This window comes from Schistocerca cancellata, chromosome 1, assembly GCF_023864275.1.
Source record: "Schistocerca cancellata isolate TAMUIC-IGC-003103 chromosome 1, iqSchCanc2.1, whole genome shotgun sequence".
Lineage (NCBI taxonomy): Eukaryota > Metazoa > Arthropoda > Insecta > Orthoptera > Acrididae > Schistocerca > Schistocerca cancellata.
Window position 1 is genome coordinate 1,261,690,053 of NC_064626.1, and position 17,446 is coordinate 1,261,707,498.

The 17,446-nt window shown below is 44.7% G+C and overlaps 1 protein-coding gene across 1 annotated transcript in view; it reads right to left on the reverse strand.

The window, feature by feature from the left end:
• LOC126144870 (Down syndrome cell adhesion molecule-like protein Dscam2) overlaps window positions 1-17,446 on the reverse strand; it is a 549,485-nt gene that overhangs the window by 264,286 nt on the left and 267,753 nt on the right. Inside the window, exon 12 of the mRNA XM_049915521.1 lies at window positions 13,102-13,221. Within this exon, the coding sequence (XP_049771478.1) occupies window positions 13,102-13,221 (120 nt within the window). The remainder of the gene's footprint in view (window positions 1-13,101; window positions 13,222-17,446) is intronic.

Here is a 17,446-nt window from a genome sequence, read left to right on the forward strand (position 1 = left end):
TGGAATGAATGAGAATGTGGAAGTGGAACATACGTAGAAATTCAGTATTGTACACTCTTGGAAATTGAAATAAGAACACCGTGAATTCATTGTCCCAGGAAGGGGAAACTTTATTGACACATTCCTGGGGTCAGATACATCACATGATCACACTGACAGAACCACAGGCACATAGACACAGGCAACAGAGCATGCACAATGTCGGCACTAGTACAGTGTATATCCACCTTTCGCAGCAATGCAGGCTGCTATTCTCCCATGGAGACGATCGTAGAGATGCTGGATGTAGTCCTGTGGAACGGCTTGCCATGCCATTTCCACCTGGCGCCTCAGTTGGACCAGCGTTCGTGCTGGACGTGCAGACCGCGTGAGACGACGCTTCATCCAGTCCCAAACATGCTCAATGGGGGACAGATCCGGAGATCTTGATCTTGCTGACCAGGGTAGTTGACTTACACCTTCTAGAGCACGTTGGGTGGCACGGGATACATGCGGACGTGCATTGTCCTGTTGGAACAGCAAGTTCCCTTGCCGGTCTAGGAATGGTAGAACGATGGGTTCGATGACGGTTTGGATGTACCGTGCACTATTCAGTGTCCCCTCGACGATCACCAGTGGTGTACGGCCAGTGTAGGAGATCGCTCCCCACACCATGATGCCGGGTGTTGGCCCTGTGTGCCTCGGTCGTATGCAGTCCTGATTGTGGCGCTCACCTGCACGGCGCCAAACAGGCATACGACCATCATTGGCACCAAGGCAGAAGCGACTCTCATCGCTGAAGACGACACGTCTCCATTCGTCCCTCCATTCACGCCTGTCGCGACACCACTGGAGGCGGGCTGCACGATGTTGGGGCGTGAGCGGAAGACGGCCTAACGGTGTGCGGGAGCGTAGCCCAGCTTCGTGGAGACGGTTGCGAATGGTCCTCGCCGATACCCCAGGAGCAACAGTGTCCCTAATTTGCTGGGAAGTGGCGGTGCGGTCCCCTACGGCACTGCGTAGGATCCTACGGTCTTGGCGTGCATCCGTGCGTCGCTGCGGTCCGGTCCCAGGTCGACGGGCACGTGCACCTTCCGCCGACCACTGGCGACAACATCGATGTACTGTGGAGACCTCACGCACCACGTGTTGAGCAATTCGGCGGTACGTCCACCCGGCCTCCCGCATGCCCACTATACGCCCTCGCTCAAAGTCCGTCAACTGCACATACGGTTCACGTCCACGCTGTCGCGGCATGCTACCATTGTTAAAGACTGCGATGGAGCTCCGTATGCCACGGCAAACTGGCTGACACTGACGGCGGCGGTGCACAAATGCTGCGCAGCTAGCGCCATTCGACGGCCAACACCGCGGTTCCTGGTGTGTCCGCTGTGCCGTGCGTGTGATCATTGCTTGTACAGCCCTCTCGCAGTGTCCGGAGCAAGTATGGTGGGTCTGACACACCGGTGTCAATGTGTTTTTTTTTCCATTTCCAGGAGTGTAGATTGTACCACATTACGTCACTGTGTAGTGGGAAATTTGTGTTTTCCCCTCGTTGCTGAAAACGTATGCTTTTGTAAGAAGGCAGCCAGAATAGCCGTTTGCAGAGTAATAGTCTTCTAAATAAACTACCAGATCAGTTTTCCTTTCGTTTGGTTTTGTCAAACATTATATTAATATTCGGATATTGAAATGATGTGAATGCAACTGGGAATAGTGATTGGCGTGGGACAGTTTTGGTGCGAGAATAATCTCGAACGATTGTTCTGATTGGCTGGTCATTTTGATCAACCAATAAGAGCTTAGCAGTTCCCATGCACTGGCAGGTAGTTATAGGCTGTGGAAGGAGCAGCATGGAACAGTCGCTAGGTAGCTATTGAACGGGCAGGTCATGTTGGACGTGTCCGTCTGCATAAATTGTAAAATGAAGAAGATTGGAATTTCGTGTCCAGATTGTGTTGCCATAGAAGCAGTTGCATTTATGGACAGTTTTGTGAAGTTTGGGAGTTCTAGAATTGTTTTGTTGGAAAGATAAACGCGTGTGAACTTTCGGCCTTTGTAAAATTCCGCGTGGCATGTTTCGTATCCGTATATGGAATATTTGGCGAGCAATTTCTTTAATATAAATCCACTAAAAAGGACTGAATGTGAAACTCAGATATAGCAGCGGAGTATGGACTGTGAAATCGCGTAATTCTTTGGGTTGGACTTACGTACGTTTCTGGCTGCCTTGCGTGTGTACTGGGTTGCATGAACTGTGAACTGAGCGCAGTTATGTTCGCTAATTACATGTGGCCTGATGGCAGGTAATTTTTTTCCAACTGAAATGGAATTAAAGACTCGTTTCAGAATTTTGACGTTTGAGAATGAAGTAACCACTTTTCGCCCGAAAATTATTATAAGAATTTACAGGATTGCTTGTTACCAGAGTTTATACGGACTTTGCAACGTAAGTATTGACGGCGTTTTCTTCAACGCTGCTTTTACGTCGTCAGCGTGTAACAACACTAACGTTATCCTACTGTATATGTAATAAATTTTTTTCTTCTGAATTTCAATAAATTAGTTTAATCGATGTTCTGATTTCATTTCTTTTTTGTTTCATGCCATTATGTTGAAGAAGCTATAAACAATTTTCGATTTTAATATTTATGTCAAATTTCAAGTAATGTTGTAATCAAAGGGAAGTGGAACTAATGTTGGAAATATTGTAAGATGTAAAAGATGTAATTGTATGCCTGGTCCATACGTATGTAATGTATTAGGATAAGTAGAATGTAAAACCTTTGGTGAATACCCTGTCTGTAGGGGAGCGGTAAAAGGTGGAGGCAGGCGAGCGCGGGAAAATGCACATGGGCACGGTACGGCACAACGGGCTCAGCAGTAGTAGTCGGAGTCGGGCATCGATCTGAGAAACACATTCTGGATTGAGGAGGCTCTTCTGGAAAAAGTGGTTTCGTTGAGCCTCGGATGCGCTGTTTCCGACGTCTATACAGCATGACAATATTCCATAGGCACTAAATGGAAAAGCATTGCGACGCCATGAAGAAGTAAAGTGCCGATATTTCATGAGCCATTGCTGTAATTGCACGTGTGCTTTGTGCCTCGCTATCTCGCCGCCTGCCGGCCGCCTCATCAATACGAACAGGTTGAAACTTTTAGTACTGTATTCGTGTGGACCAGTGTTATTTTTGCTACATACTGTTCAATAACAACTTAAATTTTACCAGAACTGTCCTATCAATTAATTATCCTCACAACTAACCTAGACAGAGTCCATTCCACATGTTGTGCAATCCGAGTGTCCCAAGATGAAGATTTAAAGTTTATGTTAATAATAATTACCTGCAGACCTATCAATGTTAGAATGATGTTTAAAGAACTTTGTTGTTAATGAATACTGGACGAATAATATAGGTACGACAAAGTTGTAAGATAATGTTGAAATTGGTTTAGTAATGAAGTTTATTTAAATTGAGACAAAAATAACGGTAGTGAAATGAGCAGGAAATAAGACAAAAAGAGCGCTAAATCATATTTTGGAAATCTTGAATACTTAATGCTCTCAAAAATCAAACTTTCACTACAGTGATCATAATAGTTTCAGGGTCTCTCCCCCCCCCCTTTTTCTTTTCTATTCATTTGAATTCTGAAGTGTACTGAACTGATTTGACCAGTAAAGTTAAAGTCAATATAAAACCTAAATTTATCAGTGTTTCACCTTTCTTGAAATTGACATTGTATGTGTGTTTCAAAAGTGCTATTTCTAGGGTAACCTATGCCCGATTTCAGTCGGATCAATAGACAAAACGCAGTTTGTAGTAATCATTATAATGTAATGTTGTGTATTTACAGCTTGTCCAAATTAGTACAGAAAGTGAAAATATTAGTTCAGTAGATTTTTCTGGTTCTAAAATTTACCATATAATGCAGTATTACTACGTGTTATTATGCTTGCACGTACATCCACTTGTACAGGAAAAAAACTCACTTAATGCCTAATTAGGCTGTCGACCGTATTATTAACAATTGGTAGCATCTGCTGTGTATGTTTCTTGTCCATCCTAACGTGTAGTTGCACTTTAGACTTGCTTGATGTATCATTGTTGTTACTGAGTGGGTGTAAGTCTGATTTTGCCTCCATTCAGGTACACGCGGTCAACATATTTACTAAAATCCTTTCTTATAAGGTGAAGCGCGTCAACTTACCATAGTACAGGCTTTAAAGAGTTAACGTACGCGAGAGCGTGGAAGTTACAAGCGCAGTACATACGTATGCAAAGAAACGGGCTGGTGATCTGCCGCCGTACCGACGTAGGTGGAACTTTTGCAGCGAACAGAACGAAAACGAGAAAACTATCACAAAACCCGTCCCGCCGCAATGTGTGAGCTGTTACCCATGCGGGAGAGGCCCACATCGAATGCTAACAGAAATCGATAGCAGTTCCTGTGGTCGGTGATACTGTGCATGACGTCAAAATGACGTCTCGTTTGTAGCAATCGTTATGAAACGAGTGCTACCCCAGACACAAAACTGGGGGGTTGACGCCATTCGTTTGTCCCCTCGTGCAACTGCATCTCAAGATGGCGCGAATGGAGCTAACGCGCGCGACCACAGCAGTCGATGTGTGCAGTGGTCACTACAGCTATTACGATCGCTCCTTGGGTAAATTGCATTAATGGCGGCCTCTGCTCATTTGCGTATGCTGTTGCTAATGGCGGAACAGAACTCTTATTACATGCTCGTTCTCTTCAGACTGGTAATGGAGACTGCTAATTAATAATCTTCGACTTCCGCTATGGAAGGGAGAAACATAAGAAGGTAGGCAGAGATTATTTTTACTTCGGTTAGACACCTTTCAGTCACTGCTGCTTAATAATAATATCTTTGTTCACTCTTCTTTTGGTGTAGTTTCGCTTTAACTGTCCCTTATATTTACTATTAAACTTTATATCTTTATCTGTCCATTACACGCAAATTCGATTATCTTCCTGTGATTTTAATGTTGGATTCATTAGTAAGCACCTGACTGACATTGGTTGCGGGATTTTACTTTTCATGACAAATGTTAAAAACTTGTTGCCTGCCTCACTATATTTGCAGTATTGAGATAATATATGGTCCGTGTCTATCCAGGTGTTTGGCTTATTTGCAATCGATATAAATCCTCTGGAAATGTTCCAGGATTGGGTCTTATCTGCTTAACGTGGATGTTGCTTGTTGGGGTCCATAAACGTTCTTTTTGTCGTGAACTCTGCATCCATTCTCCTGCTAGGATTCGAATGTCCTTTTCGAATAATTTGTCCATATTCCTAATACGGAAGTTTTATGTCAAATGTTGTTCCATTACTTGTAGCCTGATTTACCAAGTGATCTACTTTTCCATTGCCTGGGATTCCACAATGGGCTTTCACACACTTAAATGCAGATTTGCTTCTGCCTTCTGAGCCGCTCACAGTACCAATAACGAACTTGGAATAGGTATTCATTGGTGGTTTTTGGGACTTTTATATTTATATTGTCTGAAGTACATTTTTCGAGTATGATAATATTGCATAGGACGTGTATTTCCGATTCATACACCATTGTACCGCTCGGTCAGATAGATAGATGTAGTTGCTCGTAATTTATATTTTTGGGCCATCTGCAGCTGTGGACTAAATATAGCACATTCTGTGTTGTCCTCTCCTATTGTCTCTGATCCGTATGTGAATTTAAGGACTACCCATTGTCTTGTTTCCTCCGTTTGTCTTTGCAGTGCTGTAATTGTCTCCAAGAAATCAGACTTTGCTTCTGTCGTTTGGAATGAGATGCGATCCCTGATCAGATGAAGAAGTCATATTGGTAGACAGGCCTCTGTATATTTGAAGCAGTATGTTTGCACTCATCTAGCGAATCATTATATGCCGAAATGAAATAAAAAGGTTTTTTGTCTTAATGTCCTGGGGGAGGCCGGACGAATCGTAGAAACTGATGTACTGTATGCTGTGAGCAAGATAGTATGTACGTTCTATCTTATCTGTCGCTTAGCTTTATCTCAGACCCAGGATGGAAGGCGGAAAGCAGATAGGATGTTACACAATTACATGTTTATGCCCATTCTCGATATTCAGTCTTGCCCAAGCAAGCTCTCATGTAACTTCAATTCTTATCTCGAAGGATTGGAGTTTCTAATCTATTGCGACGAATACACACCCTTCATTTCCCATTAGTCTACCCTTTCGATATACACTTAAGGTTTACCAAAAATATCACTGCTACCAATTTCTGATTATAACCAGCATTCAGTTCGCAGCAATGATTGATTCCCGGTTCAATTTCGATGTTCGTAAACCCACTGAAACAGTAACGTGTGCAGCGGAGTAAAATGTTCAGCGTCTGTCTTCCTTTACAGAGCGGGCAAATCTACGACCTCCACATTCTTCCATGGGGCGTGGACGTCCAAGGTCTTGTGCCTACCACTTTGCACAGATGCCCGCGATAGTAGCACGTGAAGAGCCGACCACTTTAGCCATTTCCAAGACGCTCGATCCCAGATGGCGAGCCATAGTACTCCTCCCTTCGTCAAAGTTGGTTATGTCAGTGAATTTCCCCATTTGGAGCCCATATCACCGTTAGGATAATACCATTCGTTTCTTCTCCTTTAATGCACTTTCCTTCCCGCATCATGCACCCGTTAGGTCCAAGGCGGCACTCAATTTAGCACTGGCCAATGGCCATAATGTTTTGGCTCATCAGTGTATCTATCCGAGTTTGAAGTACTTGTTGTCTAGCTAAAGTCGGTAGAAACCTGAAAGCTTTCAACACCAGTAAAAGTACGAGAGGAGTTCAATGAGTAATGCAACACATTTACTTTTCTCGGCCAATTTAGGTTGAAAAAAATGGGGATTTTGTTTTGGGACATCGTGGACAACACAAAGGCTCACACAAGTTTCCACACCCGAGAGCAGCTCACAAAACTGCATTGGACTGTTATTCCTCATCCACCCTACAGCCCAGATCTCGCAACTTCCGACTTCCATCTGTCTGACCAACGAAGGATGCAATCCGCGGCAGGCAGTACGTGGATGATGGGGAGGTTAGGCCGGCATTACACTATCAAATTTCTCTGTCAAAGATTTGATCAAAGATGTGATCAAATATTTGTCAAATATATTTGACAAAGATCTTTGACGTGGCGCTAAAAAGGGGTATTACACTGTCATCATATTTTTCGTCAAAGTTCAAGATGGCTGACAACAACAACTTGTTGTCAACAGCAGTTGCATGTACTACAATTGCACTGTGTGCACATGCGGAAGAGAAGCGGGGGAAAAAATGGAACGTATCTAGGTGAAGCCGTGGGTTTTACGAAGACACGATAAAAGCATTCAACAAAACTTGTTACGTGAGCTTATAGTGGAGGACGTCAAGTCGTACACCAATTACTTAAGAATGGATGAGCATACATTTATGTATGTGCTCAGTGAAGTGTATACTCATATCACAAAGCACAATACTCACTTAGGAACTGCTATATCTGCAGAAGACAGGCCCACTGCAACACTCCGATTTCTTGCTACAGGAGAGGGTTAGGTTAGGTTGGTTAGGTCTCCAATATTCTTAATCTATTTTTGTATTCAGGGTGCCTCACGTTGTAAAGTGCCTCGTCAGCTTCATACATCTCTATTAATTTTGTAGTTGTCGGTACTCACCAATTGTATTTACCGGCAATGTTTATAAGAACAGTACAGATGACAGAACGCTGTAGCGATGCTAGCGCTCCATGTGGTAACATGTCACACTGCAGTGAAAGGAAGACACGCAACTTCTTTGATCAGATATACAGCGATGCCCTAGATTTGATCAAATATTTGACGTCATTTGACAAAGTTCCCTATTACACCATCAAATTTCTTTGACAACGATATTGGAAAAAGAAATTTGATAGTGTAATGCCGGCCTTATTGACGCAGCAGGACGTTGGCTCTGACGTCAACCAGTAGGATAGTACCGTGCGGGCATGCTGGCTCTCCCAGTAAGGTGGTGTAAGGCCACTGCATTGAAGAGGTATTATGTTGAAAAATCTACATCTACATCTACATGATTACTCTGCAATTCACATTCAAGTGCTTGGCAGAGGGTTCATCGAACCACAATCATACTATCTCTCTACCATTCCACTCCCGAACAGCGTGCGGGAAAAACGAACACCTAAACCTTTCCGTTCGAGCTCTGATTTCTCTTATTTTATTTTGATGATCATTCCTACCTATGTAGGTTGGGCTCAACAAAATATTTTCGCATTCGGAAGAGAAAGTTGGTGACTGAAATTGCGTAAATCGATCTCGCCGCGACGAAAAACGTCTTTGCTTTAATGACTTCCATCCCAACTCGCATATCATATCTGCCACACTCTCTCCCCTATTGCGTGATAATACAAAACGAGCTGCCGTTTTTTGCACCCTTTCGATGTCCTCCGTCAATCCCACCTGGTAAGGATCCCACACGGCGCAGAAATATTCTAACAGAGGACGAACGAGTGTTGTGCAAGCTGTCTCTTTAGTGGACTTGTTGCATCTTCTAAGTGTCCTGTCAATGAAACGCAACCTTTGGCTCGCCTTCCCCACAATATTATCTATGTGGTCTTTCCAACTGAAGTTGTTTGTAACTTTAACACCCGGTACTTCGTTGAATTGACAGCCTTGAGAATTGTACTATTTATCGAGTAATCGAATTCCAACGGATTTCTTTTGGAACTCATGTGGATCACCTCACACTTTTCGTTATTTAGCGTCAACTGCCACCTGCCACACCATTCAACAATCTTTTCTAAATCGCTTTGCAACTGATACTGGTCTTCGGATGACCTTACTAGACGGTAAATTACAGCATCATCTGCGAACAACTTAAGAGAACTGCTCAGATTGTCACCCAGGTCATTTATATAGATCAGGAACAGCAGAGGTCCCAGGACGCTTACCTGGGGAACACCTGATATCACTTTAGTTTTACTCGATGATTTGCCGTCTATTACCACGAACTGCGACCTTCCTGACAGGAAATCACGAATCCAGTCGCACAACTGAGACGATACCCCATAGGCCCGCAGCTTGATTAGAAGTCGCTTGTAAGGAACGGTGTCAAAAGCTTTCCGGAAATCTAGAAATACGGTATCAGCTTGGGATCCCCTGTCGATAGCGGCCATTACTTCGTGAGAATAAAGAGCTAGCTGCGTTGCACAAGAACGATGTTTTCTGAAACCATGCTGATTACGTATCAATAGATCGTTCCCTTCGAGGTGATTCATAATGTTTGAATACAGTATATGCTCCAAAACCCTACTGCAAACCGACGTCAATGATATAGGTCTGTAGTTCGATGGATTACTCCTACTACCCTTCTTAAACACTGGTGCGACCTGCGCAATTTTCCAATCTGTAGGTACACATCTATCGGTGAGCGAGCGGTTGTTTATGATTGCTAAGTAGGGAGCTATTGTTTCAGCGTAATCTGAAAGGAACCTAATCGGTATACAATCTGGACCTGAAGACTTGCCCGTATCAAGCTATTTGAGTTGCTTCGCAACCCCTAAGGTATCTACTTCTAAGAAACTCATGCTAGCAGCTGTTCGTGTTTCAAATTCTGGAATATTCCATTCGTCTTCCCTGGTGAAGGAATTTCGGAAAACTGCGTTCAGTAACTCCGCTTTAGCGGCACAGTCGTCGGTAACAGTACCATCGGCACTGCGCAGCGAAGGTATTGACTGCGTCTTACCGCTTGTGTACTTTACATACGACCAGAATTTCTTCGGATTTTCTACCAAATTTCGAGACAATGTTTCGTTGTGGAACCTATTAAAGGCATCTCGCATTCAAGTCCGTGCCAAATTTCGCGCGTCTGTAAATTTTAGCCAATCTTCGGGATTTCGCGTTCTTCTGAACTTCGCATGCTTTTTCCGTTGCCTGTGCAACAGCGTTAGGACCTGTTTTGTGTACCATGGGGGATCAGTTCCATCTCTTACCAATTTATGAGGTATGAATCTCTCAATTGCTGTTGCTACTATATCTTTGAATTTGAGCCATATCTCGTCTACATTTGCATAGTCAGTTCGGAAGGAATGGAGATTGTCTCTTAGGAAGGCTTCTGGTGACACTTTATCCGCTTTTTTAAATAAAATTATTTTGCGTTTGTTTCGGGTGGATTTGGAAGAAACGGTATTGAGCCTAACTACAACGACCCTGTGATCACTAATCCCTGTATCAGTCATGGTGCTCTCTATTAGCTCTGGATTGTTTGTGGCTAAGAGGTCAAGTGTGTTTTCGCAACCATTTACAATTCGCGTGGATTCGTGGACTAACTGATCGAAATAATTTTCGGAAAAAGCATTTAGGACAATCTCGGAAGATGTTTTCTGCCTACCACCGGTTTGGAACAAGTATTTTTGCCAACATATCGAGGGCAGGTTGAAGTCCCCACCAACTATAACCGTATGAGTGGGGTATTTATTTGTTAAGAGATTCAAATTTTCTCTGAACTGTTCAGCAACTATAGCATCGGAGTCTGGGGGTCGGTAGAAGGAGCCAGTTATTAACTTAGTTCGGCTGTTAAGTATAACCTCCACCCATACCAATTCGCACGGAGTATCTACTTCGACTTCACTACAAGATAAACCGCTACTGACAGACACAAACACTCCACCACCAATTCTGCCTAATCTACACTCCTGGAAATGGAAAAAAGAACACATTGACACCGGTGTGTCAGACCCACCATACTTGCTCCGGACACTGCGAGAGGGCTCTACAAGCAATGATCACACGCACGGCACAGCGGACACACCAGGAACCGCGGTGTTGGCCGTCGAATGGCGCTAGCTGCGCAGCATTTGTGCACCGCCGCCGTCAGTGTCAGCCAGTTTGCCGTGGCATACGGAGCTGCATCGCAGTCTTTAACACTGGTAGCATGCCGCGACAGCGTGGACGTGAACCGTATGTGCAGTTGACGGACTTTGAGCGAGGGCGTATAGTGGGCATGCGGGAGGCCGGGTGGACGTACCGCCGAATTGCTCAACACGTGGGGCGTGAGGTCTCCACAGTACATCGATGTTGTCGCCAGTGGTCGGCGGAAGGTGCACGTGCCCGTCGACCTGGGACCGGACCGCAGCGACGCACGGATGCACGCCAAGACCGTAGGATCCTACGCAGTGCCGTAGGGGACCGCACCGCCACTTCCCAGCAAATTAGGGACACTGTTGCTCCTGGGGTATCGGCGAGGACCATTCGCAACCATCTCCATGAAGCTGGGCTACGGTCCCGCACACCGTTAGGCCGTCTTCCGCTCACGCCCCAACATCGTGCAGCCCGCCTCCAGTGGTGTCGCGACAGGCGTGAATGGAGGGACGAATGGAGACGTGTCGTCTTAGCGATGAGAGTCGCTTCTGCCTTGGTGCCAATGATGGTCGTATGCGTGTTTGGCGCCGTGCAGGTGAGCGCCACATTCAGGACTGCATACGACCGAGGCACACAGGGCCAACACCCGGCATCAAGGTGTGGGGAGCGATCTCCTACACTGGCCGTACACCACTGGTGATCGTCGAGGGGACACTGAATAGTGCACGGTACATCCAAACCGTCATCGAACCCATCGTTCTACCATTCCTAGACCGGCAAGGGAACTTGCTGTTCCAACAGGACAATGCACGTCCGCATGTATCCCGTGCCACCCAACGTGCTCTAGAAGGTGTAAGTCAACTACCCTGGCCAGCAAGATCTCCGGATCTGTCCCCCATTGAGCATGTTTGGGACTGGATGAAGCGTCGTCTCACGCTGTCTGCACGTCCAGCACGAACGCTGGTCCAACTGAGGCGCCAGGTGGAAATGGCATGGCAAGCCGTTCCACAGGACTACATCCAGCATCTCTACGATCGTCTCCATGGGAGAATAGCAGCCTGCATTGCTGCGAAAGGTGGATATACACTGTACTAGTGCCGACATTGTGCATGCTCTGTTGCCTGTGTCTATGTGCCTGTGGTTCTGTCAGTGTGATCATGTGATGCATCTGACCCCAGGAATGTGTCAATAAAGTTTCCCCTTCCTGGGACAATGAATTCACGGTGTTCTTATTTCAATTTCCAGGAGTGTATGTTATAGCTGACGCGGCAAACGTTGTTTTGCCATATAACTCATCTCTTGTCCATAAGAATACCGTATACGTGTAACACAAGTATACGTGTAACACAATAGCCGTTGTTGGCGGGAGCTCGTAACACAGACAATAATAATGGCCGAAAACTGTGCAGGGAGTGAGGAAATGCTTAGGGGAAGTCCGGCAGTATCGGCCACTATTTGTTCTAGCGTTTCTACGGTAGATCGTGCAGATTTAACAATTGCAGCCGATACCCGGCTAGTCCATGAACATAAAAACATAGCGGCAATTTCGTGTCGAAACGTGTTCGCCAGCGTTATGAATAAGGCCAAGCGCACAGTCATCGATTTTTGTCGTACGTAAAAATATTGTACGATGAAATTCCTTTAGAGGAACAAAGGAGAGCATAGGAACTTCTTTGTTCCACTGAAAGAATTTGATCATACGATAAATTTCCGTACGATAAAAATCTATGCGTGTGCGCTAGGCCTAAATGTGCTACCTAGTTAAATTTCTCGGTCTAGTTACGTCGATTCAAAGAGGGATACTCGAGTCGTTGCTTTTGGTACGTTTTCTTCAATTACCTATCTATCGAATAGTGAAAGACTATCACCGGTAGGCACCTGGCGGGGATAAATGATCAAGTGATAATTGATCATTTATCGACCGGGGTTGAAAATGATTAAAATGACTAAAATCGCTATTAATAATAGGGGTTGGTGCTAGAAGGGTGAAAATTTAGGGTTGTGTGTATTTTTTAATGCCTCATCATAAAAAAATAAAAAGTTCTGTCCAAAAAATGAGAAATTTTTTTTTGGGATGGACCACCCGTATCACTTAGCGGTATGACCGATTCTCAGACCTACCGAATATACATGTAAAATTTCATCGGAATCGATCGAGCCGTTTCGGAAGAGTATGGCAACTAACACTGTGACACAAGGATTTTATATGTAAGGATTAGCAGTTGTATTCTGAGTGACATTTTCTCTTACCTTGTCCACGCAGCCAGGACACGGCTGGTTGAGGAAAGCCCTGTGCTCGGCAGTGGATGGACAGTGGGTTCCCGGAGAGAGCAGACGTGTCGTGAGGTTCCAGTAGCCACTGTGGAGCGACTGGAAAAGAATGTCAAGATATTTCCATTTGTATCCTGTTGCACCGCAAGTGACACACTCTCTCGAATGGCAGTTACTGCGGATGCTTTAATGTTTGAAATACCGAATGATAATAGTCCACACTGAGGTGGCAAAAGTCATGGGATAGCGCTGTTCACATATGCAGATGGCGGTAGTGTCGCGTACGCGAGGTATAAAAAAGCAGTCCATTGGTGAATTGTCATTTTTATCCAGGTGATGTATCTGAAAAGGTTTCCGACGTGATTGTGGCGCACGACGGGGATTAACAGACTTTGAATGTGGAATGTTAGTTGGAGATAGACGCATGGGACATTCCAATTCGGAAATCGTTAGCGAATTCAGTACTCCCTGGTCAACAGTGTCAAGAGTGTGCCGAGAATACCAAATTTCAGGCGTTAGCTCTCACCAAGGACAATGCAGTCGCAGACGGCGTTCACTTAACGACCGAGAGCAGCGGCGTTTGCGTAAAGTTGTCAGTGCTAACAGACAAGCAACACTGCGTGAACCAACCGGAGGACCGAGCGAGGTGGCACAGTGGTTAGCCCACTGGACTCGCATTCGGGAGGGCGTCGGTTCAATCCCGCGTCCGGCCATCCTGATTTAAGTTTTCCGTGATTTCCCTAGATCAGTTCAGCCAAATGCCGGGATGGTTCCTTTGCAAGGGCACGGCCGATTTCCTTCCCCATCGTTCCCTTGTCCGAGCTTGTGCTCCGTCTCTAATGACCTCGTTGTCGACGGGACGTTAAACACTAGTCTCCTCCTCCACTAACCAGAGAAATCAATGTGGCGCGCACGACAAACGTATCCATTACGACACTGTGGCGAAATTTGGGGTTAATGGTCTATGGCAGCAGGCGACCGACGCGAGTGCGTTTGCTAACAGCACGACATCGCCTGCAGTGCCTCTTCTGGACTCGTGACCATATCGGCTGGACCCCAGACGACTGCAAAACGGTGGCCTATTGCAGATGGTAAGAGCTGATGGTAAGATTCGAGTGTGGCGCATACCCCACGAAGCCATGGACCGAAGTTGTCAACAAGGCAGTGTGCAAGATGGAAGTGGACCCATGATGGTGTGGGCTGTGTACACATGGAATTGACCGGGTCCTCTGGTCAAACTGAACCGATCATTGAGTGGAAATGGCTATGATTTGTTACTTGAGGACCATTTGGAGCCATTCATAGACTTCACGTTCCTAAACAACGATGGGCCAAGTCACTGGGCCACAACTGTTCGTGATTGGTTTGAAGAACATTCTAGACAAGTTGAGTGAATGGTGTGGCCACCCAGATCGCCCGACATGAATCCCATCGAACATTTATGGGAGATAATTGAGAAGTCAGTTCGTGCACAGAATGCTGCACCGGCAGCACTTTCGCAGTTTTGGACGGCTTTAGAGGCAGCGTGGCTCAGTAATCCTGCAGACGACTTCCAATGACTTGTTGAGTCTATGCCACATTGAGTTGCTGCACTACGGTGGGCAAAAGGGGGTCAGACCCGATATCATCAAGAATCCCATGACTTCTGTCACCTCAGTGTCCTGCCCTGGCTGTTGTAAAATGCATCAGAATATCCTTTTATATTGTCTTTTTCACCGCTACACAACGCTATGTAGGCATTTCCAAGTGCCTGAAACACATGCTAGATGCAACATCATAAATCTACAAATATAAAATAAATTATTTGTTATTCATTCGCTAGACTAAAAATCAAATTGAAGTAAAATAGTAGTTACATGGTATAACACGTTATAATGTATCAAGATACGAGCTTGTGCAGTTTTTTTTTTTCTCTGCTGCTGTTCTAGAGCCCGCTTACGTAGCTAAGTGGTCCGCGCGTCTGACTGCCATGCGGGGGGACCCGGGTTCGATTCCCGGTACTGTCAGGGATTTATCCTTGAAGGGGGGTATGGTACGGGGCGCACTCTGCCTCGTGACGCCAACAGAGGTGCTGTTGGACCCATTAGTGGCGGTTTCAAGGTCAAGAAGTCCAACAGCGACCTGAAGATAGGGGTGCCGACCACATGGCCCTCCGTACAGCATTCGGTGATGCCACTGGCAACGGTCGGTCACACCGGATTGGAGCATGTAGGACCAGAACGCACAACTTTACTTTTGTTCAAGTGGAAATCCAAAGGCTCTATATGCACAGGGATTTAGGGTTCCTTGCTGGTATTCTTCTCGACTTGCTAGAATGTTGTTGGGTCTTCAGTCCTGAGACTGGTTTGATGCAGCTCTCCATGCTACTCTATCCTGTACAAGGTTCTTCATCTCTCAGTACCTACTGCAGCCTACATCTTTCTGAATCTGCTTGGTGTATTCATCTCTTGGTCTCCCTCTACGATTTTTACCCTCCATGCTGCCCTCCAGTACTAAATTGGTGATCCCTTGATGCCTCGCCTCAGAACATGTCCTACCAACCGATCCCTTCTTCTAGTCAAGTTGTGCCACAAACTCCTCTTCTCCCCAATTCCATTCAATACCTCCTCATTAGTTACGTGATCTACCCAGCATTCTTCTGTATCACCACATTTCGAAAGCTTCTATTCTCTTCTTGTCTAAACTATTTATCGTCCATGTTTCAATTCCATACATGGCTACACTCCATATAAATACTTTCAGAAACGTCTTCCTGACACTTAAATCAATACTCGATGTTAACAAATTTCTCTTCTTCAGAAACGCTTTGCTTGCCATTGCCAGTCTACATTTTATATCCTCTCTACTTCGACCATCATCAGTTATTTTAATCCCCAATTAGCAAAACTCCTTTACTATTTTAAGTGTCTCATTTCCTAATCTAATTTCCTCAGCATCACCCGACTTAATTCGACTACATTCTATTATCCTCGTTTTGCTTTTATGAATTAAAAAAAATGGTAATCGCACATCAAAAGACCCCCATTTCATCTTTATTTGTAAAGCCAGCAAAAAGATCTGAGGAAGGCACTGTGAGTGTTTCATTCATCTATTAATAAGCGATGTTAAAGCGAACTAAATTGTGTCTGCGTACATTATTGCAAATAATCCAGTCGTTAATATTGAAGAAAAGTAATTAAATGATGACTTTCAGTAATTGAGTAAAGGCATGATATTGTCATCTTTTCTGTTTTCAGTCTTTCCCTTAGTTGTCTGAAATTCGTGGAGGTGTGTACCGTCTATGCAGCTAATTGAAGGCAGTTTTTTATTGCTATACGAGTTTCACTTCTTTTATTTGGGAAGCATCATCAGCGGAGATTTCCAGCGCTGTTATCTCGTGTGTGTGGTCCTGGGTATGTATTCGTTAGTTTCCATACTGCTATCTGAAGTATGGAAACTAACGAATACATACCCAGGACCACACACACGAGATAACAGCGCTGGAAATCTCCGCTGATGATGCTTCCCAAATAAAAGAAGCGAAGCGCGTATGGGAATAAACAAACTGCCTCCGATTAGTTGCATAGGCGGTACATAACTCCACGAAAAGCATGATAGACAATTTACTCGATCTCATGGTGTGTGTGATGCATTATAGTTCTGTCTGGGGTTAGATTGATCCTGCAACTTTGGAGTATACTTTTTCCAAAGATTAACTTCAACATAGTTACGATAAATTAAGATTTATTTACGATTATTACCACCAGATAGGACAAGTATAATAAATATTCTGTTTGGTAAAGGCGTTGCACAATACAATGTCGAGAGGGTTATTTGGGTTACTCATAAATTATGTTGGCCAAACAGCGTTAAAATGCAGTTAGGTGCCTGTTATACTAAGAAATAGAAATAGCATTTAAAAGTGGTCGTCATAGAATCCGATATAGCGTCATATCGTGACGTATTTCATGACCTTACCGGACTCTAAAATAAACAACGTGACACCAAGTGTTTATTCACAGTTTTGACGCAACACACAACTTGCAGATATAAGTGCATATTGGGCTAAGTACAGCGACACCTCGGGGCCAGATGGCCAGAGATAAAACTGTGCAGTACAAATTTAAATGATCTCTGTTCATCCACAAATGCCACACTACAAAAAAGAATCGCGGAAGAGAAAGAAGCACTGTTATTTATTTATTCTATGTACATGAAATTTGCACAAAGAATAAGAAATACTAATCCTTCCTTCGCTTCCTGTCATTCATTTTTGTGCAATGTCATTTGGCTACAACAACGAAAGTTACTTAATTTGTACAACACAGATCATTTCTCTTCGGTC